General features: G+C 54.3%; 1 protein-coding gene and 1 long non-coding RNA gene across 2 annotated transcripts; one reads left to right on the plus strand and one right to left on the minus strand.

Annotated features, from left to right (window-relative positions):
• Window positions 1-5497: 5497 nt before the first annotated feature.
• Window positions 5498-9375, minus strand: LOC117196878 (uncharacterized). Its single transcript, XR_004477290.2, has 2 exons — window positions 8621-9375; window positions 5498-8511 (listed from the first exon to the last, which is right to left on the minus strand). It is a non-coding gene; the product is annotated as an uncharacterized LOC117196878 (long non-coding RNA).
• On the plus strand, window positions 5523-22057 carry SASH3 (SAM and SH3 domain containing 3). The gene is made up of 8 exons (XM_004280532.4): window positions 5523-7354; window positions 14729-14824; window positions 15223-15369; window positions 16766-16907; window positions 18132-18280; window positions 18402-18611; window positions 18747-18897; window positions 19429-22057. Exons 1-8 carry the CDS (start codon window positions 7298-7300, stop codon window positions 19617-19619), a joined length of 1143 nt encoding a protein of 380 aa, XP_004280580.1. The 5' UTR covers window positions 5523-7297; the 3' UTR covers window positions 19620-22057.
• The last annotated feature ends 354 nt before the right edge of the window (window positions 22058-22411 follow it).

Raw genomic sequence — 22411 nt, forward strand, 5'->3', positions numbered from 1 at the left:
TCAGGGCACACACAGCGGGGCTCCTAACACGTGCAGGGCACTTGAGACATCATTAGGAACCGAAGATAAATAAATGTCCCCTTGGGCTCCGGTCCTTGCTTTTTCTGCTGGAGAATAGAGCTTACCAAACCCCTCCTCGCCTGCTGATTCCCGCTGTGGAGCAGGCCACGTGGAAAACTCCCTTTTCCTAGGCGTTAGGATTCTAGGGTCCTTGTACCAGCTGTGTGGCCTTGCTCAAGTCACTGCACCTCTCTGGTGTTCAGTTATCCCTTCTGTAAACTACCTGGACCGCCTTCCTCATGAGGTGAGAAGCCCGTAAGATACAGATATGACAGCGCTCTGTAAGCCAGGAAGCCGCACAGACAAGAGATGAAAATGCTATTATCTGCCCACCTTTGGAGGGAGGTAAGGAAAACGTTTGGGACCAAAATTTTACATACAAATTGTCAAAACCAGACAGGTTTTTGAGCAAGTATCTAATCTGTTTTCCCAGCTATGCTTCCCAGAGCTCAAGCCTCCTCAGAAATGCCACAAGGCAAAGCAGAGCCCCAGTACACCTGAAAATGATGCAATGTTGTCAGTTAACTATATTTCAATTAAAAAAAATAAGCAGCTGGATGGACTTCCCATAAAGTTGTACTGGAAGCAATTGCAGGGCCACCTCCTGGGTGACTGACCTGTGCAGTCGCGCAAGGCCTTGTGCTTAGAAGGGCCCCACTCTTGATGTGATGCTCTGCTGTCACCATCTTGAAATCTTTAAGAATTTTTTTAACAAGGGCTCCCGCACTTTCATTTTGCACCGGGCCCCACAAATGCCATAGGCCGTCCTGACTAGGAGCTCCAGGACCAAATAAACAAACAAAAACCAGGTTTGGTCCCTTCAGTGTCCAGACGGGGAAACTGCAACAGCAGCCCAGAGAAAGGAAGGGACTTGCCCAAGGTGACACTGCCCTTTGCCCAGGAGCTGGGATGAAGTCCCCAGCATTCCTGACTCAGCTCTGTGCTGGCTCCCCTGTGCCTCTCAGTGTGCGCCTCTGTCACTCCCTTACTGGCGCTGATGAGCAAAGTGAGGCCCATGGAGACCAGTTTGATGTCACACAGCTGTGACAGCAGTGGTGATGATGGGATTGAGCTACACTTTTGACCCTTTTAATCCTTTTTGGAATAGGAAAGAGCGTGGGTAAGATGACACATACATACATACCTGCATACGTACACAAAGAGTCTAAATGGTTCACTTTCAAAATGATAACTCTCAGGGCTTCCCTGGTGGCGCAGTGGTTGAGAGTCCGCCTGCTGATGCAGGGGACACGGGTTCGTGCCCCGGTCCGGGAGGATCCTACATGCCGCGGAGTGGCTAGGCCCGTGAGCCATGGCCGCTGAGCCTGCGCGTCCGGAGCCTGTGCTCCGCAACGGGAGAGGCCGCAACAGCGAGAGGCCCGCATACCGGAAAAAAAAAAAAAAATGATAACTGTCAGTTGTCTCTCATTTGCCCGCCAGCTGCTCCAGCTGTTCACGGGCTAGGACCACAGAAGGGGCGGGGCTCGCTACCCTTCACCAGCTAAAGCACGTCAGCAGTGAAGTTTACCAACTCACTGGGCACTTCCTCAGTGGGTGGGCACTCTTGGTGCCAAAAAATAGGAATATGAAAGAGTCAGGAGCAACTGTTTCCTCTCTGTCCATCTCTGTCCTCCAGGGTTCTCTCAGCTGGGAGTGGGAGGCACTCCCCAGCGCCAGCCCTGCCCAGCCAACCCTTGCCCTAAGGCTGGCCCATCTCCTCACTTCCTAGTTTCTTTGTGAAACAGGAACTGAGCAAGCAGCTCAAGTGAGGTAGGCTGGGAGGGTGAGAAAGCCCCAGTGGTCCATGGCAAGACCCTGAAGCTGAAACGCTAATTTCCCTCCCAGGGGTCCTGCGTAGTCCTAGGCCCTCTTGCTTGTCACACCTCCTGTGTTCTAGAATAGCTTGGGCTGAGGGACCCTGCCCCTGATAAGGTGGAGACACACAGGATATGGGCCACCAGGTCAGGAGCAGAGATTCAGCTGGGGCCCAGATGAGATATAGAAGCAGGTGCCAAGGCAGGACTGGAGGCTGGAGTGAACATCAGTGGAGTCCCCCACCAGGGACCAAACTTTCCATGCACTGGGCACCGGGCCAAGAGCACTCTCTCCATACGTGCCATCTGGGTAATGCTGGTTACACTTACACACACACACACACACACACACACACCACTCCTCCCCCCTCCCCCCCGAAGCAAGGCCCACATTATCATTGTCATTATCTAGAGCTCATTGCCCAAAGTCACTTGCCCAAGGTCATGCAGTCAGTAGGTGATGTGTGGTGATGAATTTGAATCCAGTTCTACCTGACTCCATTTATTGGAGATGTTATCCTGCTCCTCCTCTCCTAGAGTCCTAGACAGCTGTCTCCAGTCCCTCCCAGTCTCCCATAGATAGGCCCTCCCGTGAGTCCCGAGTGTGTTTTTAATCAAGCACCAAAGCCCAGCCTCCTCTTCTGATGCTAATTGCCACAGTTGCCTGCAGGTGTTAGTTTTTATTTGTTTTTAAACCAAGACCTTATCATGAATTCAGAGATTCAGAGATGACTGTCTTTCCCTCCCATGAGCCCCTGCTGCCGGGGACTCCCTAGTGTTCCCAGAGCTGCCAGCTCGTGTGTACTGTCTGTGTGCGTGGGAATGGCTGCCTCCTGCCCAGGCCCCTTGCTCTCCTCTGCCCTCCTCCCACCTGCACTTCTGCTCTCCTTGCCCTCCCTGCCTAAAATGACCACCATGAAGTCTGATAAGGGCTCAGGCTACCACGATGGACTTCACCTTGGAAATGCCCAGGTATTTCCAAGGGACTATGTGGTCTCTGTTTGAACATTTCTAGAGACGGGGAGATCACTACTTACCAGGGCTGAGCTAGTACCATCTGAATATCAAAAATGTCTTCCTTGAAATGAACCCAAACTCCATTTACCTCTTCCCCGTCATTCCTGGCCACCCAGAATACATCCCCCTCCTCTACACGACAGCTGTTTGAAGTCAACTTGCTTCCCAACGCCAACCCTCTAAGCCAGATAGTACAGATGTTGAGTACTCCCCAGGCTGACAAGGGCTCCCCTGCAGATCGCCCCCACTTGATCAACCCTAACTCTCCATCTGTTGTGTATATGATGCCGCTTCCAGATGCTCCCCCCATCCTCTTCACTCCCCTCTGCTTCAAGGTGGCCCTGTGGCACCCCAATCAGCGTAGGGTGTCGATTCTCCCACGTCCTTGTTCAGGAACTCTGCATCAGAGGCACTTGAGCCTAGTGGTTAATAGCACGGGCCCTGAACCTAGACCAAGCCTGTGCTCAAAACTCAGCTCCCGTCACTTCCTAGCTGTGTGGTCTTACACAGTTTGCTGAACCCCTCTGATTCTCGGCTTCCTCCCTGGAAAATGAGGATGACAGCAGTGCCTGCTTCATAGGGTTGTTGTAAAGCCCACCGCCTGCCACTTAGTGTTCTTACTTTCGACTGGATATGTGTGGGTGGCAGGGGGAGGTGAGAATAAGAATTATTCAGCAAGTTTTCCAAACGTAGATGTCGCTTATCCGAACTCTTAGTCTCTCAACGCAGGATTGTACCCATTCGCAGAGTGAGGGATGCTTTCATACATGTCTGGGTCCCATCTGCCCAAATATTCCACTCATGATCGTCTACCAAATTAGAATCTCTTGCAGGGAGGTGCAGGTGGGGGGCTGCTCTATGTGAATGCCTACAATGACCTTTGTATCTCTGGAAGCCCGGTATCCACCCTCTGAAGGTTCAGATGAGTCTCACTATTGGTGGAACACCTCCCTACCCCACCACACACACACACACACACACACACACACACACACACACCCGCAATATTGCCGTTAAATCAAGGCTCTCCTGCCCCACGTTTATACTGGACACATCTTTGTCATAATAATCCCAATTTAAACTACCCGGGTGGGGTGGGGAGCCTGTGCCGGGATTAAATAACGTTTTTGAAGTGCCTGATGCAGTGCTTGTCAAAGAAAGTGCTGGGCAATGTAAGCTTGCCGCCCCACCTAGGATGTAAGCTCCCGGGTGCAAGGGACCTCGACAGCTATTTATCTTGCATCTCCTCTGAGTACCTGGCACGAGGACCCAGAGCTAGCTCCTAGGTCCTGTTTGCCAGCCCATTATCAAGTTTGAGGTGGCCTTGTTCACTGAACTACTGACCCGGATCGCTTCTTTAGTTGAGGGCTTTATGTACCTGGATCAGAACCTATAAAATGCAAATGTGTTGCCTGGAAGGGAAACCTATTAAAAAAGTGTTTAGGGCCCATTAGCCAGCTGGGGCCTGACCTAACGGAACTGGGGCCAAGGCAATCTGCTGGGAGAGAAAATTCCGGGAAGGCAAGTCCGGATGAGGGAGCCCAGGACCCCCGGAGTGGAGACTTCTTACCAGAAGCGACAGATCTGAAAAGAAGCCAGAAGGGAAAGGCTGAAAACACCCGTTCCCTTCTGTCCCGGGGGCTGGTCGCCTCTCTGTACTTCTCTCGAGGTGCCCCTCACCCCGCCCCCACCCCGCCGCCTTTTCCCAGGCCTCGGCGAGGCGGTCGGGGCCGCCCAGCGCTGGGGTTAGGTGGCTGGCTGCCTTTGAAGGCTCTGCGGTTAGTGTGTGAGCTCGGCTCGCTGCCGGGACTGAGCAAACAGGAAGCCGGCACATCCTGCGCGGGGCCGGGACGCGCCGTCGCGGCGCAGGCCGGGAAGGTTCTGCCTGAAGGCTCCCTCGCTGGCCGCTCCGGCCGCCGGACCCCCAGGAGCCCCGAGCCCTGCAGCCACGTCCCCCACCCGGCGCCCCCGATCGCGCCCGCCACCCCAGGCCCGCCGGGTCCCCGACACCGCGCCGCGCAGCCTCAGCCGTTCCCGCGCCCGCGCCTGGGGCGGCAGGGGAGGGACTTTCAGTCTGGAAAGCGCAGGCCCGGCGTGGGGGGAGGGGACGGGAGAGCGTGGGCTTTTCGCGAGTCTACCCGGCAGGCTGAGTAGGACGCAGCCAAAGAAGTATGGTTTCAGCTTAGGGGAGAAGGACCTCGTCTTTCCTGAGCTCATCCCCACGGATGGCTGCTGGGAGGGCGTAGAGCAGGCTGGAGAGTAGGGGCGAGGAAGTCGCCAGAACATCTTGGGAACAGCTCAGATTTCACAAGCGTCCCAGAATGGGAAGCCTTAAAAAGATGCACACCCTTCTTTTAACCCAAGGATTCCCCTTCTGGAAATCTATCCTAAGAACAAATTCGTGGCTATACACGAATATTTACTTTAAGGATGTACAATTAAGAGTAAAAATATCAAGGCAACGTAAGTTCATCTGTAGGGGCCTGGTGAAATAATCGTGGTGCATTCGTACAATGGGCTGCTCGGCGGCCATTACAAATCACGTCGTAGAAGAACATTTCATGGCAGGAGAAAATCTTGAGCCTGTGCTCAGTTTGACAAGCAGATGCAGTGTGTGAAGTGGGACTTTAATTTTTAAAAATTTAAAAACAGCTTTATTTAGGTATAATTTAACTACAATAAGCTGCACATTTTAAAAGTATACGATTTGTTCAGTTTTTACATATGTATACACCGATGAAACCATCACCACAACCAAGATTGTGAACTACCCATCACCCCCAAAAGGGTCCTTGTGACCCTCCTGATCTCTCCCTCCCCTCCCCATCCCCCCAAACCACTGATCTGCTCTCTGTGCAAATCATGCTGCAGAGAGAGAGACAGAGAGAGAGACAGAGAGAGAGAGAGAGAGAGACACACACACACACACACACACACACACACGGGGGGGGGGGAGAGAGAGGTTAAATGCTCAAAAACAGAAAAATATTCATGCAAATAGTATGGAAGATAATTTCGGAGAATTTTTGAATTTTGTTTATCCTTGTTTTCTAAATCGTATATGACGCATATGAATTGCTTTTGTAATAAGAAAAAGTAATTAAGGTTATTAAAATATCTGCCACAGATAACCCACAAAGCGAACATTCTAAACTTAGCACATAGACATTCGAGAAATGCCTGCTGAAAGGGACATTTGCTGGTGGTGTGGAGTTGCTTGCAATTGCTTTTTTATTCATGTTGATGGCTGTGGTGGTGATAAATATAAGTGGTGATGGCCAAGGGATGTTGACTCTAGGTGTGAGTGCTCTGGTGAGAATGGCTGCAGGTGTGCCGGTGACAGTGGAGATGACTGCTGCAGGGTGATGGTGGAGGAGAGATGGCTCTAGGAGTTATGGTTGTAGGGGTGAGGGCATCAGTGGGCATGACTGGCTATAGTGATAGTGTCTGTAAGGGTGATAGCTATGAGGATGATCACCGTACCGGTGATAGTGGCAGTGGTGAGGCAGATAGAGACAGATGGCCGAGGGGTGTTGACTACAGGGGTGGTTGTTTTAGCAGTGATGGCTGTAGTGGTGCTAATGGCAGTGGGAATGACTGCAGGGATGATAGCTGAAAGGTGTTGGCTGCAGGGGTGTGGTGATGGTTGTAGGGGTGATGGCTGTAGGGATGATGGTCGTGGGGTAAGAGTGTCATGGGAGTGACTGGCTGTAATGTCCGTAAGGATAACAGCCGAGAGGATGATGGTTGTGACAGTGATAGCAGCAGTGATGACTATAGGGGTGATGGCTGTAGGGATGGTTTTTCTAGCAGTGGTGGCTGTAGGTGTGCCAGTAGCAGTGGAGATGACTTCAGGGCTGATGGCTGTAGATAGGAGTGATGGCTATGGGGTGATAGGAGAGGGACTGATAGCAGTGATGACCTTGGCGATGCAAGGTGACTGGGAGCATTGGCCCCACAGGCAGAGAGATGGTCCCACTTCCGGTTTCGGGACTCTGGTCAGTGAGATAAAGGGCTTGAGTAGGCCGTATGTCAGGTTGACTGGCCGAAGGACTGGCAATGGTTGCCATGAGATGGCAGGGTAGGGACTTTTCTCTGCTTGTTCAACCCAAGAGCCGTCTGCATCAGAATCTCTGGAGACTGAAGCTGGGACTTCCTTCCTCCCTAGGGGCCGGCAGGGGCTGCGATTGCTGTAAGAGCAGGTCACGTGACGGGGCTTCCTGTATGCTGCTGCCGCCGGGTGTCCATGGCCCGCACCCCCAAGCTGCCAGTGCAGCAGTCAGAGTGGCAGCCGGAGGCTCAGTCCATGCCGTGCCCCCTGGACGGTGCCGGCGAGGCTGAGCAAGAGGCCTCCGCATCTCGATACCTACGAGCGCAGGGGCGGAGCATCACCAGGGTAGAGGACCATGTTGCGCCGTAAGCCCTCCAACGCCAGCGAGAAGGAGCCCACGCAGAAGAAAAAGGTGAGGAGCATCTTTGGGAGCTCACTGCTTCCTTCCCTCTCTCAACCCAGCCTCTCCGGGACTCACGGAAGTGGGAAGAGCTGAAGGCCTTCTGTTGAGTCTGTAGGTGAGGGCCATACTCCCAAGGGCATGGGACGTGGGCCCAAAGGTAACTAGAGTAACAGAAGTACAGAAGAGACAGATTCTAGAGAAACGGAGTTACAGAATGCATTCTTAGAAGTCTAAAAGTTGTAGGATTCAACCCTACGATGGTAAGATAGAGACTTAAAATTGGGGACTAGAATCCTAGACTAGAATTCGAGAATTATAAAATACAATTCTCACGTTGAACCCTAAGACCGTACTTAATTCTCTGTTCCCTACACTGGGCCCGCCACTGGGAGCCATCTCACTCAGAGGGCCCCGCTGGGCCGCCCAGCCAGGAGCCATGATGCTCCCAGGGCCCCCGCCCTTTGGCCAGAGCCCAGGCTCTGCTCACTTGGTTCAGCTCTGTTGTAGATCCCGGGGCCCAAAGGAGAGGGGGCCCACCTGAAGATGGGGCCCAGCGTGATTTCCAGATTTAAGGAAAGGGCCTCCAAACCTGCAGTGGGATGCTGGGGGCATACAGGTTCTTCCCAGGTGGAGAGAAATTATTTGTGAAGAATGAGAAATGAAGGTGCTGAGACGATGAGTAGGAGGGAGGGCTGAGGAGGAAAAAATTCTGGGGTGCTCATCTTCCTGGAGTCTTGAGGCCAGACTAGAAGATTCCTTGAAGGCTCTGCCACATTTAGGTTTCTCTAGTTGGATCTGAGGATTTCTAGACTTAATTTTTTGACTCGATCGTCAGATCCTCCCGGGCAATCAGCAAGTACGTTCCGCACATCCAGCAGGAGCCTAGGACCATCCCAAAGCAGGCCTGAACCAGGTCCAAGAGGCCAGGCGTAGCCACAGGCCAAGGTCCAGGGCCTCCAGGCCCTCACTGCACCCCACTGGTTTCCCCTGGAGCCCAGCTCAGGTGCTCCGTGGGGGAGCCCCTTTGTCAGGGGAGTAGCTTCCAGACGGAGACTGAACCAGCTGAGAAGCCGAGCATCAGGGCACTGGGGTGTACATCCTGCCCCATCTCAGGTCCTGGGGTGGCTGCCACTTCCAGCTGTACTCTCCCCACTCCAACTGCTTCTCTAAGGTTGCAGTGGAGGTGGGCGGGTGGGAAAGAGATTCATGAATCTTCTCACAGGCTCTGTCACCCCTGTCCAAGCCCCACACGGCGCCAGCCCCCGGCAGACTTACCACTGGCTGTCACTGCTCAGTGAGTGGGTCCACTTCCCTTTGCTGTCCGGCTGATGGGGGTGGGAAGCAGAGACCGCCCTACACACTGCTGGGCCCCAAACCACAGGGGAGCTGAGCTGGAGGAAAGAGTCTGAGAAAGAGCTAACACTGCAACGCTGGCACACTGTGCCGCCTCAGGTGGAAGTGCCCAGAGGCTCACAGAAGCCAGAAGTCTTCTTTCCCCACTTCCATTATCCAGATTCTGTATTTGGTGACTGGGCCTCTGGGATTTCCCACAGGCCTCTCCCCGGAGAGTCAAGGCCATTGTGGCACTCTGAGGACCATGTCCTCTAGGGCAGCATCGTCCAGGCAAAGCCTACCTCGCCCCTGCAGAGCCTGGACCAGCCTCCAGAGCCACTCTCCAAGGCCCATCCCATGGGAGTGCCCTTAGAAAAGCCAACTTTCCAGAAGGTGGAGACGGCATCTTCCCCAGGCCCGGAGGCAGCGGCGTGGCTCCGGCACTGTGACTCGGGCAAGTCCCTTTCCCTCAGAGGCCAAGGTGACGTGGTGGAGGGAAAGCACAAAGGCAAGAGAGGCCTCCCTTTCCTGTCCCTCTCCTCCTTTCGGGCCTACCAAGTGGAGAATGTGCTGGGCAGAGGACAAGAAAGCAGAGTTGGAATCTACCAGGTTCCAGCTGTAGGACCCTGGACAGTTCACTGACCTTTCTTGGGCCTAAGTTTCGTCACCTCGGAAAAGGGAGATAGTTCCTGATCTGCCCACCTCAGGAGGGTGTGGATTGCCTGGAACAATACGTGTGAGTGCACTGTGTCACATGTGTACATGTGTCCACGAGAGGGTGTACGCTACAGGCGTGGGTGGGGGTGGGGAACCCGCTGCAAGGACCGAGCTTCGGTCCCAGCCCTGAAGTGGAGAAAACAACACCTAACAGCTCAGCAGGTGCCAGGTGCTGTGCTGTGCACTCCACCCATCCCTTAGCCCGTTGGCTCTTCACAACAACCTTGTGAAGTAGGGCAGGCATTGTCTTCATTTTATGCCTGAGGCTCAGGGAGGTGAAGTGACTTACCCGAGGTCACACAGCTAGTAAACTGCAGAGCAGGAATCTAAGCCAAGATTTGTTGGTGTCCAGGGTCTTGACCCCTTCTCCCTCTACTCTCTTGTCTCCCTACTGATCTCAAAAGCACTGGTAGAGTCTGATGAGCATAAAAGACTCAGCCTATCGGCAGGAGAGCTCTGCAGGGCAGGTCCAGATGGCCAGGGGATGAGTGACCTTCAAAGCAGCAGAGCAGAGTCGGAACAGGCCCTCTAGGATGGTGGGGTCAGGATGTGTCACCTGCTATGCATCATGAAGGATTGGGGAGACGCCCAGGATGGGGGGAGCAATACCCCTTGGCTGCCTTTTGGAGACTTTTGCCTCCATCAAGTGTCTCTCTGCACTCTCTTTGGTCTGTTGGAGTGTAGGTAGTCGACAGGGGTTTGTCCTGGGACCTACCTCCCCTAAGGATGGTCCTACCCCATCACACCCCTACTTTTCGCTACATCCCAGACCTCTCGCCAGGAGAAATGGAGAGGAATCAAGGCTCCCATTCGAGTGTGCAGCTGTCCCATCCTTCCAGTCTCTCCCTGCTCCTCTGTTCCCCAATCCCAGCACACTACTTCCCCCAGGCTCCCTTCCTACAGCACACATCTGGCATCCCCCTCCACACCAGCATGCAATTCATATTTCCAGTGGCTCCTCATTGCCCACTGGCTGATGCCATGGCTGGCAAGGGCCTTCTGTGGCCTTTTATGCTCCGCTGCCCACCCCAAGCACTGGCGTACCCACCATTCCATCACCACGCTTGGAACATCCCTAACTCCCACTCTTGACAAACCCTTCTCAACTCCACCTGGAGAAATCCTGGCTCCCCTGCTACAGCCCAGCTCAAATGTGCCTCCTTCTCCGCGAAGCCCTCCGGAGCCCTTCTTCCTCCATGCCCCCACCTGCTCTCCTGGTAGCTTCCTCCAAACAACGCTTGCAGTCGCCATTGCCCTTAATCCACTTCTATACTAGGGGGCAACTTCTTGAGCTCTGAGCACAGGAACAAGCACGGGCTTCCAGAGTCACAGACATGGGTTCAAAGCCCTGTTCCTCCCACTGTCAGCTGTGCCACTCCACCTAGGATGCGTCATTTCTCCGATTCTGTGTGCCCAGATGGGAAGCGTGATGTAAAGACAGGGCTGCAGTGAAGCTGAAGTGAGCGGACACACACAAAGTGCTTGGCAGGGCACTGGGAACAGGGGCGGTGTTTGACCCCTCGTTACCGGATTCCCACACATGCACAGGCCTGTGCCCAGTGCCCAGAGGGCACTCGGTCTTAGGAAGCAGGGGAAGAAGATGCCAGTGGGGGCAGGGTGAGGCTCTGAGGGGGTGATCAGGGAAGGCTTCCTGCAGGGGGCAGTGCCTTTAAAACCGGATTTGAAAAACCTTTTTTATTGAAGTATAATATCCGTAGAAAAAGTGCATAAATCATAAATGTAGCACTCAGTGGAGTTCCATTCAGTGAACATCCCCATGTAGGCAGCACCCAGATCAAACAGAACACTTCCAACACTCTAGAAGCTTCCCTCATGCCCCTGCCCAAAGGCCACCACTCTTCTGACTTCCATGGATTAGTTTTGCCGGGTTTTGAACTTTCTGTACGGGGAACCATATAATATACTCTGGTGGTGGGTCCCTTCTGCCCAGCGGTGTAGCCGTGAGAGTCACCGTATTGTTGGGGAGAGTTGCACGAAGCTCATTGCCATGTGCTCTTCCCTCATGGGACTCGGCCACAATTTGCAAATCCACTCTACAGCTGCTGAGCATTTGAGTTGTTTCCAGTTAAACTGGATTCTGCAGGATGGGAAAAACTATGGTTGACACAGAGAAGGGCAGAGTGTTCCAGGTGGGGAATGCAAGGGCTAAGAGCCTGGAGGTGGGCTGTTGGAAAGGCTAAGTAAGCCTCCCTGAACGTGCCTCGCGGGGCTGCTGCATCCCATGCTCACCCCTGTCATCCGCACAACAACCCAGTGAGGTGTGTGCTCTGGTCTTCATTTCACCCATGAGGAAACGGAAGCCCAGGGAAGTTGAGGAATTGACCCAGCTTTACACAGCTCGTCAATGGCAGAAGCAAGATGTGAACTCTCGCTAGCCGACACCAGGTGAAGAGACTGATGTTCGGGGAGGTCAAATAACTCACCGAAGGCCACACATCCCAGAGCTGAACTCAGCAATGTGTGACGCCAAAAAAGTAGTTCTTTCCAAGAGGCCCATATCCTCCCCTTAGATATGAAAAAGTGGCCGACGTGTACGGTACAACCTCCCACCCAGGACCCCCAGGAAGGTCTCACCCTAAAGGGAGGCCAGGCAGAAAATCCAAAAGGGCCCAAGGATGTCCACTCACACCTGGCTGGGGGGGGGTCACTTCAGGTTCACCGAAAGGCATTCAGGATATTTGAGGCCGCCCCTGAGTTTAGAGGTGGGCGGGGCAAGAGGCCCCCCAGGGCAAACAGCCCTCACCCTTAGTCACCCAAAGAACTTGTCTAGTTCTTTCCCCGTCCCTGGGCTGAGGAGTGGCCTGCCAGGCCCATGTCCCGGCGCCACCCACATGGTCCTTTTAGGTGGTTTTCTCCCATTTTGAGCTAAAGCTGGGACAGAGGGGCCCCGACACAAGGTCCCAGGAGCCAAAAATCACTTTCCCAGCCACCCCCAACCCCGACTGAGCTTAATGACAGAAAAAGGCAAGAACTGCAATTAGAGGGCAGCCTGGCGGTGAGTCCACTCTTCCTCAGCAAAGCCCACCTCCAGCCCCACGCCTGCCCTCCTGCTGGCTTTCCAGGATCACTGGTCCCTGGGGCTTCAGGGGAGACTCCTGGGATTGGGACGGGTGGAGGGGAGGCCACAATAGGCCCCATCGGCCTAAAAATAGCACCCCAGCCTGCCCTCCTTGGGCCCAGGCCAGCCTGGTGCCCATCCTCTCTCTCTTCCCTCTTTTCCAGGCAATAAAAGGAGGAAGTTATCCAGGCAGCTGCCTCTTAGCCATACAAGAGGAGGAAATGAATGGAAGGTGGAGGAGAGAAGGGGAAAGCAAGGAAGAAAAAGAGGAAAGAATAGCGGGCAGGGAAAACCAGGGAAGGAGGATGGAGGAGATGCAGGGAACAGGAGCGGTCACCCCACCGCCGTGCTTTCCCCTCCCTGTAACCCCTCAGCCCCCTTTCCCAGCTCCCCAGCATCCTGCGGAAGAGGCTTTCTCCCTGAGGCTGCAAGTGCCTCACCCAGGAGGCCTTCATGGTGGTGGTGTCTGCTTGGCCTGACCACTGACCTAGTTTCTGGTCATCTAGCTTGCTGTGACCTCTAGGAAGGTGTGGCCGCTGTCCCTGACTGCCGACTTGCTTTTGGTCAAGACCCACCAAGAGAACTGAAGTGTTCCGCTGCAGTCCCCAGGAGCCGGGGCTAGTTGTGTGTATGCTGAGGGGGCAGGTGACACTGCCCCTGCCCTGGGGGATTGTCACTGGACCCCCCTTTTGTAGGAAAGAGGATGTGAAACTTTCAGCTTTGAGCGGGTTTGGGGCTTCGGTTCCTCAAGCCCTTATCTCTGGTGTCTGCCGCCGACCCGCTCTATCTGTCTGGCCATCTGTGAACTCTGGTTCCTGTGTGTATCTCTGGTCTTGACTGTTGCTCTTGATTCGGGCTCAGCCTCCACCTCTTGTGTCTAAAGTCGGCCCTCCTCACCTGGCCCGGGTTTCTCCTGGTATTCTGCCATGTGCGTGGCACGTACAGTTAAGAAAAGCTCATTTCCTGAAAACAGGCTTGTCAGCACTGTCGACTGAAAAAAAATGCATAACCTAAAAGGTGAGAATTATGCTTTATTCGGCAGACTTTCTGAGGACTTCAAGCCCCGGAGGCGGCCTCTCAGAGAGCTCTGAGGGACTGCTCTCTAGAGGTAAGGGAGAAGCCAGGATATACAGGGGTTTTTGCAGCAAAGACCAGGTAGTGGGAACATCAAAAGATTACTGTTAGTTCAAGGAAACCAGATATCTCAAGTAGTTGAATTTAGCACTTTTCTGTGTATGGGAAGATGCAAGAGTCGGGGCTTATTGAAATCATTCCTTTGCTATGCAAAGATAAGGGCTAGTATCTTTCCCACCCTGTGTCTCCTCAGGGTGCACCACTGGGGGCTTCACAGAGGGCAGCCCGTGTGTCTCCATCCTGAGTTCCCCCGGGGCTCACCATCAGGGCAGCGGTAGTGGTCGATGGCTTGCTGGCCGCAGCATCCTTTGTTTGCTGATATGGCCGGCAGCATTTTTCATTCACAGCACAAACAATAGGTCGGGCCTACAAGTCTGTGAACACTGGCACACGTCTAGTGTAGCCAGCTCGTCGCATTAGCAGCTAAGTTAAATTAAAAGCAGAGATGAAGACAGAGAAAATGGCAGCTTTCTTTTACGATATTCAACCCAATCATTTGTGTCTCAAATCTGCGGGGAAACCTTCTCTGAATCAGTCTGTCCTGTGGCTTTCCAGAACGCGTAATGCCAGGTCTTACTGGCCCCTGGGGGGATTGTCTTCCTCTTCTTGGGACACAGATGCATCAGCCTGGAGGCCCCAGTGTGTTTGCCACGATCACCATCACAGGAAACCATGCTTGGGGAAGACAGAGTCTGGAGGCCAGGCTGCGGGGTTTGGGAGGGTTTGCCCTGTTATATAAATAAAGGTGATGCTGCGGTTCGTGCTGAGATATGTCTCCAGTAGGAGATACGCGTTTACTCAGACTCATTTGGTCTTTCACCACAGGGTTCTGGGGACCAGACCTCAGGTACTGGTGGAAAGCCGGGCTTCGTCTGAGGCCTGACGGGGGTGGACGCTCCTGAGGCGAGGAGCTTGCTCTGCGGCCTGCTTTAGGGGCCGCTCACAGCTAAAGAACAGGATGAAGCCCGGTAGCCAGCAGGGCGTCGTGTAGCTTCACCTTGGCCCCGTGGCCCTGTCCAGCCCTGGGGTACATGTGTGTGTTGGGAGCAGGGACAGCTTTTTGCTCCTTACTCGGCCACCATTTTTAGTGCCACTGATGGCAACACCTCTGCTTCTTCCAGCTCTCGCTTCAGCGCTCCAGCAGCTTCAAAGATTTTGCCAAATCCAAACCCAGCTCCCCAGTGGTGAGCGAGAAGGAATTTAATCTGGATGATAATGTGAGTTTCAGAGCCTCCTTGGGGGGATCTGGTTGCCGGCCCTGGGTGGGGTAATGGTGGGGAGGTGGGGGGAAGACCCTTTTAGGATTGTTGAGGCAAAGTCTTTTTAAATACAATGGGCCCACATCTCTCACCCAGCAAAATTCTGGGCCCTAAAACCTCACCTGCATTCTTTTCGATTGCAAATTAATTGTCAATTTAAATACAAATGAATAGGGCCAATTTAAATACAAACGAATAGGGCCTAGGACAGGTCTGGGGCTAAAAGGGAAGGGATGGGGAGCTCTCTTTCCCACCCCTCCAGCATCTGCCAGGACCCAAAAGCCGCCTTCTGCTCCCAAGTCGTGGACCCAGACATGGTCACCAGGGTTCCTGGACCTGCACATTTATTGTCACAGATTCCAGAAGATGACTCAGGTGTTCCGCCCCCAGAGGATGCTGGAAAGAGCAGCAAAAAGCTGGGGAAGAAGTGGAGGGCCGTGATTTCCCGAACCATGAACAGGAAGATGGGCAAGATGATGGTGAAGGCCCTGTCGGAGGAGATGGTGAGGCCTGGGACCCATGGGAGAGGGGACAGGGAGGACAGGCACCACTCTGGTAGGGTTTGAGCACGGCCACTGTGACAGCCACGCTCAGGTAACGATGCCTGGCCCCATACAAGCAGGAAGGTCACCTTGGGAAGGGAGCTCCCTCAGCCATGGACATGGCAGGAACGTATGGTCCTGAGGGAGCAGTAGTGGGGTCTGAGGAGGGATGAAGTTCTGGGTAACAGGAGCTTCCTGGGCAGGCAGGTCTGAGGAGATGAGATCACATAGCGCAAATTCATCCACCGCAAACTTTTGCTTGGAACCAGCCCCTGTGATTGGGAAGGCTTGATTCAAAGAGGCCCTATGAAAGAAAATCGAGAAGGCTGGCTTTGGCCCAGGGAGGGAGGGCAGAACACACAGCTGTGGGGCAGGCACGTCCAAGTTGCTAAAGTGACACAGCGAGTCTGGTTTGCTCCTGGTTCTTGGAGGAGGTGCCCTGGCAGCAGTGTGCTAACTGGCTCATGCCAGCTCTGGATAGCAGTTGGTCAAATTTTCGGGAATTTTGTGAGCCAGGTGTGAGATACAACCATTACTGAAAATTAACTTCTACCAACTTAGAATTAAATCTATATTTTAAAAATAAAAAGACTAAAGTCAGTCTTCAAAACTCATTTCCTAATTCTTGTACTACCTTTCACTGTCCTCTGTGCCCTTGAGGTTACTGGCATCTACAGTCTTTGGGGGGTGGAAATAGCCGATGATGCTACTCATTCAGTGACACCAGAGTGGTAGCTCTCTGTTGGCCACGGTGGGGAATATTTACAGTACAGGAGCTGGCAACTTCTACAGATCAGGGCTTTTATTGCCACTGAGTCATCTGTGAAAGTTACCACCGCACTGAGGTGTGGGGAGGCCCAGGAGCCCTAGTGTCAGACCGACTTGTCTGTGGGCTCCTGCGTGGCCTCGGGAACGTTCCTCCATTACTGCTCATCTGTAAACTTGGGACGATGGAGCACATATCCTCAAGTGAGGATTAAATGAAATCCTCTGTCTGGCACATAGGAGCACAGTCAAAAGTAGTGACTCTCCAGCGCCGTGGTCTGCCTGGCTACGCCCTAGTAACAGCTCTGAGTCTCAATTCTGGCACTGAGGCCTTTTCTGTGTGTAAGTTGGCACTTTGAGCTGACAAAGTGCATTCACACAGCACCCCCGTTGAGCCTCATTCCATGACGTGGGCAGGGCAAGGACTGTCAGTCCCACTTCACGAAAGAGGAAACTAGGGCCCAGAGGGCGCCATGCAGCCCGCAAGAGGCAGAGCTGGGGCTCCAGCCAGGCCCCAGTTCTCCCTGGAGCCCAGGCCCATTTCCTCTGCACCCGGGGCTGCTCAGGGCTTGCTGCCTCTCCTCCCCTCCAGGGAGATACTCTGGAGGAGGGCTCAGCCTCCCCGACGTCTCCGGACTGCAGCCTGGACAGCCCCGGCCCTGAGAAGATGGCGCTGGCCTTTTCTGAGCAAGAGGAGACGCAGCTCCCAGCACTCAGCCGCCAGGCATCCACAGGTGAGGAGGGGAGGAGGGGCACACCTGCTGAGTCTAGAGGAAAGGGCGGGGTCTGGGAGGGGGTGGTAAAGAGAAATGAACCTTTACTGTCAGCCTGCTGGGACCTTTCCCAGCCCTCTTCACGTTAAATCTTCACAACAATCTCATGGGGCCGGTACTATTATTATCCCCACTTTATTGATGTGAAAACTGAGGCTCAGGGAGGTTAAGTGACTTGCCCAAGGTGACCCAGGCTTGAACTTAGTTCTGCCCTAGAGGAGCCTCCACTTGCTGGAGGGCCCCAAGGGCACAGGAAGAACCCCATTGCCCTCTTGGACCAGCCCTCCCCCCACCTTCCAAGGGGAGCTAGAGGCTACGGCTCCCTGGGCCTCTGACATCCGAGGCTCGGGTGAGGGAATAGGGTCTCCAGCTGTGAAGACTCAGCCTCATGGACACCAGCCCTTGGTTTGCTGGGCTCAGGGTGCCACTTGGCATCTTCTAGATGTCCGTGGGACTGGACAGGAGCTTCCAGCAGCCCTGCCTGGACAAGGGGCTGCAGGCTTTGCGCTGCAGACCTACAGAGGCATTGTCGTTCTCTCCCTTCGGATTAGTTCCAAGTCCTCTGATCTTTCTCTGGCTCCAAAGACACCTCCCTATCCCCATTGAAAGCCACTTAGGCCCTCATCCTGCCCTTCCCAGAGAGAAAGTCTTGAGTTTCCGTGTGATGTTGTAACTCGACACAGAGTCTTATTGAGTAGAGAAAGTAAAATATTGATGCACGATGTGGCTTCCTGGGTGGAAGGTGGCTTCCAGGAGCACTGGAGTGGGAGTCAGGAAGCCTGGAGTCTAACAGACCCAGTGCTGCCAATTATAAGGTGAGAGGCCTTGGGCAGGTCACTTGGCCTGTCTGGCCTCAGTTTTCCTCATCTGTTCATTGGGGTGTTGGCCCAGTTGTTCTCTAGAGACCCTCCCCATTTGCCCAGTCTTTGATCTGTGAGCCATTCCTCCTTCTATGGTCAACTATTTTCATGCCTGGGATGCCAGGAGGGAAGCTATGCTCCTTCGGGGTGGCAGAGGGGTTGGGTCAGAATCCCTTCTGCAGTGTGAGACTTACTAGAGCTCAGTTTTCTTCCCCAGCATGTATCCTTGGGATTTCTAGCCAGACCCCGTGGAAGGTACCTGCTGGGCACTGCCGCAGCTGTCCGGGGACAAAGGTGACCTTCCTCCCTGCCCCATTTCCTGCAGGCAGTGAGCTCTGCAGCCCCAGCCCAGGCTCTGGCAGCTTCGGGGAGGAACCACCTGCCCCCCAGTACACAGGGCCCTTCTGTGGCCGGGCACGAGTCCACACCGACTTCACTCCCAGCCCGTATGACCATGACTCACTGAAACTGCAGGTAAGGTTGGCATCCAGGCCCCTGCTGAGCCTGGCAGGCTGTACCCCATACAGGTAGAGGGTACAGGAGGCCAAGGGGCCACCTTGCCCCCACTCTGTTCTGCTCTGCTCTCCTCCCACAGAAGGGAGATATGATCCAGATCATCGAAAAGCCGCCTGTGGGCACGTGGCTGGGCCTGCTCAATGGCAGGCTGGGCTCTTTCAAGTTCATCTACGTGGACGTGCTGCCCGAGGAGGCTGTGGGACCTGCCCGCCCCAGCCGCCGACAGAGCAAGGGCAAGAGGCCCAAGCCCAAGACTCTGCATGAGCTGCTGGAGCGCATCGGCCTTGAGGTTTGAGCTGGGACCTAGTCTAGTGTCTAGGAGCAAGGGATGGGGGCCAGGGCAGGTCAGCTCTGCGGGGAGAGACAGGTCGTAGGTGGGGGCAGCTTGTAAGCGGCCGCGCTGGTGGCCTGCTTCTGCCCACAGGAGCACACGTCCACCCTGCTGCTCAATGGCTACCAGACGCTGGAGGACTTCAAAGAGCTGCGGGAAACACACCTCAATGAGCTGAATATCATGGACCCACAGCATCGGGCCAAGCTGCTCACGGCTGCTGAGCTGCTGCTGGACTACGACAGTGAGTGGCCTTAGGAGCGGGGGAGGGGGCGTGAGCGCTGGAGTTGGGCATGTTAGGCGGGGAGGCCTGCCCGGGTCCTGCCCCAGCAGCCCTCTGCAGTGCGCAGGCACTTTCCACACTTGAATTCCAGTCTCGGGCAGAGCTTGTGATGAGAAGCGGTTTTAGGAACGATCGGGCTCAACCCCCTTTGGGATCAAACGGGAGACTTAGGGCCGGAGAAGATACGGCATGGACTCGAGGCCTTCACGTTGGGTAATGACAGAGCCACGATTCAAGAGCAGGTGTCCTGGCTACTAGCTCAGTGCTGAAGAAGCTTGAGCTCCTGGGCGGGAGAGCTGGCCTGGAAACCACTCCCACCAGAAGGGCCGAGAAAGGGCAGGGGTGCTTGGTGGTGGGTGACCAGAAGAAGAGACGGCCTCCAGCGGGCTTCCCAGGGTCCCTCCACCCACATGGGGCCCCCAGGGTTTCTGAAGCCCCTCCCAGCTAAGGGCCAAGCCCCCCACATTCCTCTCCCTCCCTGGCCCCTGGCAGCCGGCAGCGAGGAGGCGGAAGAGGGCGCCGAGAGCGGCCAGGAGCCAGTGGCACACACGGTGGCAGAGCCCAAGGTGGACATCCCGCGTGACTCGGGCTGCTTCGAGGGCTCAGAGAGCGGGCGCGACGAAGCAGAGCTGGCGGGTGCCGAGGAGCAGCTACACGGCCTCTCCCTGGCCGGGGCACCTTGAGGCAGCAGTGTGGGCCGAGGCTGGGCCTGAGCAGCCCAGGCCGCGGGGCTGGACTCAGCCTTCCGCGGTGGCCCCGGGCCGGAGGACTGGCACCAAGCCCGGCCCCGCTCCCCCAGGGGTGCCTAGGTCAGCAGAGGCCGGCCGAGCCCTACAGGCGCGGCTGGAGTGCACGACAAGCTGAGCCGCCGAAGCCGGGCCGCCTCCCTCCACCAGCTACTTGACAGCACAGCCCTTCCAGCTGCGGCCAGAGTAGGGGGGCACTGAGGGGGCACCGGGCCCATGCCCCTCACCACCAAGGCCTCCAAACCCTCCTTGCCTCCACACCACCTTCCCCTGTCGCGCTGCTCCTGAAAAGGGGGCCGAGTCGGTGGTTCAGGTCAATCTCAATACCCTAGGGAAACCTGGTCATTGAAAAGGACTCTAATTGATCACAGGTGAATCCAGATTCTCTAAATAAGGTTTGAAGCCACATGTACATGTATCTTTCCTACTTTCCTTCACCTTAATTCTCTTACAGGTTTAGCCACTAAATCACTGTGCCACTTGAACTGAGTGCCTTCCTCAATCTGGGTCTAGGACAGGTCAGAATAAGAATGGATAGTTGCTGAGGGCCAACTCTGACATTCTGTGATATTAAACGTCTGCTGTCCCGTTACCTGTGGCCCAGGACACCAGTGGGGCTTACTAAGGGGGCTGGAGGGGCCTTGGGCTCCCAAATGAAACATCTCCTGCTCATCCGTTCCATACTTCCCCACGTAACTCAAGCCAAGCTGCAACCCCCCCAGCTTAAAACAATGCCCACACCTCAGACAACAAGCGCCCTCCCCTTCCACTCCCAGCCCCTTAAATGACACTTCCCCCAAGGCCAATGGCAGATGGCCCGACCTGACTTCCAAGGGCAGACCGGCCCCTCAGAAGCAAGACTTGGCCTCTCCTGTGGGTCCTTACAAGCAAAGAAAGCACAAAGCTTGATACTGGGGAGTCCACTGTCCCACCTTTACTCTGCTAAAGGTTTTGATGGACCTTGAGCTCCAGAAGGGGAGGGAGAGTCAAGGATCCTGGTACTTGACCCCAGTGCCAAGTCCATGCCCAGAATTCCCAGAGTAACCCTTTCCTGGGGCCCAACTGGCCTGAGGGCAAACAGTGCCCGCCATGTCTTGGACTGCCTGTTTAGTGGACACTTTTGGACCTAGTCCCAGGAACTCTGGTAGAAGCCATCTTGGGGGAGCGGTTTGGGTGTAAATATGAGGGGGGTGAAGGGAGGTGGGTTGGTAGCAATAAACAGGTAGAACTAAATTACCGTCTCCGGTTATCTTTCCTATGGAGAGAGCGTTGGGCGGGCGGAACAGACCAGTCTCCTTCAAAGCTGGACTCAGCAAAATGTTCTCCACTGTCAGGGCCGTCTGTCCCTTCCCCAAAGATGCTCAGTGCCCTTGACCCTGCTGACCACTAACCAGCCCTCCTCAGAGCACTGGCTCCCGTGGCCACCAGCTTGCTGGGGTCTGAGGGTGGGGGGTAGCTATTCCCCTCTTCCTAGAACTATTCATTGCCCACCCTGCCCCCCGCACCCCGCGACAAAGGGCCTGCTCCGAGGGTTGTCCAAGAGAGGGAGATCTGCAGTGAGCAGGACCTTCCCTCTGAGGTCACCTCTTCCTGGGTCCCACCGTGCGCCCACTGAAGCTACACCATCTCCTGGGAGGTGGGCTGGAGACTCCTGGCTTCCTTTGGTTCTCCGGCATTAACTGCACTAGGGACGGCAAACTGGAGTGTGAGCTTTGTTCTCAGCTGCACTCGTCCCACTACCCTTAGTGGCTTCGGGCAGCCCAAATGGCCTCACCGCCGTAGTGGTACTGAATAGTTGCTGTCATTTCGTAAGCAGTGACATGTGTGCTGGGCTCCACGCGCTTTGCATGTATCTCTCCTGTGATCCTCATGCTATCCCCCTCCCACTGAGGTAGTACCATCATCTTCCCAATTTACAGAGGAGGAAACAAGCTCAGACAGGTTGAAGATGTTGAGTGGGAAGCCCAACGAGCTTTCAGAGCCCCGCCAGCCTTCCGGAGGGCAAACTATCACTCCTGTGATGTGCCTCTGACACCCTCTGACCCAGCCATTCCCTTCCCAGGATTCCATCCCTACAAAGAGCCACACGAGTGGCCACAAATATATGGACAAAGATATTCACGACAGCTTTGTGTAAGAAATTGGAAACAACGCAAATGGGGAATTAGTTAGATACCTTATGGTTCATTCATACAGTACCATTAAACATGACGTTGTAGAAAAATATTTAACGACACAGGGAAAATCTTTGTGATTTTTTTATTGTTTAAATTGAAATTTTAAAATTATACAAATAACGTACAAACGTTCTTGTAAAAGAAGTCTGTGCAATATCATGGGGGAAAAGTGAGTAATAAACTTTATTTATAGGGTGATTCCATTTTTATTTAAGAAAAGGAAACATACACAAGAATAAAGACCAGAAAAATCTGCACCAAATGGTTACCAGTGATCTTGTGAGGGGGTGGGTGGGATTAGGGGAGCAAGGAAGGGAAGTGTTCACTTAATACATTCTTGTCTTATTTGAATTTCAAAAGTATTATTTTTATATCTATAAAAAGGAACAATATTTTAAAATTTGAAAACAATGAAACGAAATAAATAAATAGGCCTAAGCCTCCAATTTACGGTAGCAGCAAAGTCATGATCCTGCTGCCTTTTGATGGAGGCTTTTGGAAAGATGGGGAGTGGGGGTGAATAAGACCCAAAGTGCTTAAAATCCACATACA

Source organism: Orcinus orca, chromosome X (assembly GCF_937001465.1).
Source record: "Orcinus orca chromosome X, mOrcOrc1.1, whole genome shotgun sequence".
Taxonomy (NCBI): Eukaryota; Metazoa; Chordata; class Mammalia; order Artiodactyla; family Delphinidae; genus Orcinus; species Orcinus orca.

Coding starts and splice junctions, on each gene's coding strand:
- SASH3 (XM_004280532.4), top strand. CDS start 7,298: ATGTTGCGCCGTAAGCCCTCCAACGCCAGCGAGAAGGAGCCCACGCAG. Junction 7,355..14,728: donor AGCCCACGCAGAAGAAAAAG/GTGAGGAGCATC, acceptor TGCTTCTTCCAG/CTCTCGCTTCAGCGCTCCAG. Junction 16,908..18,131: donor CAGCCGCCAGGCATCCACAG/GTGAGGAGGGGA, acceptor CATTTCCTGCAG/GCAGTGAGCTCTGCAGCCCC.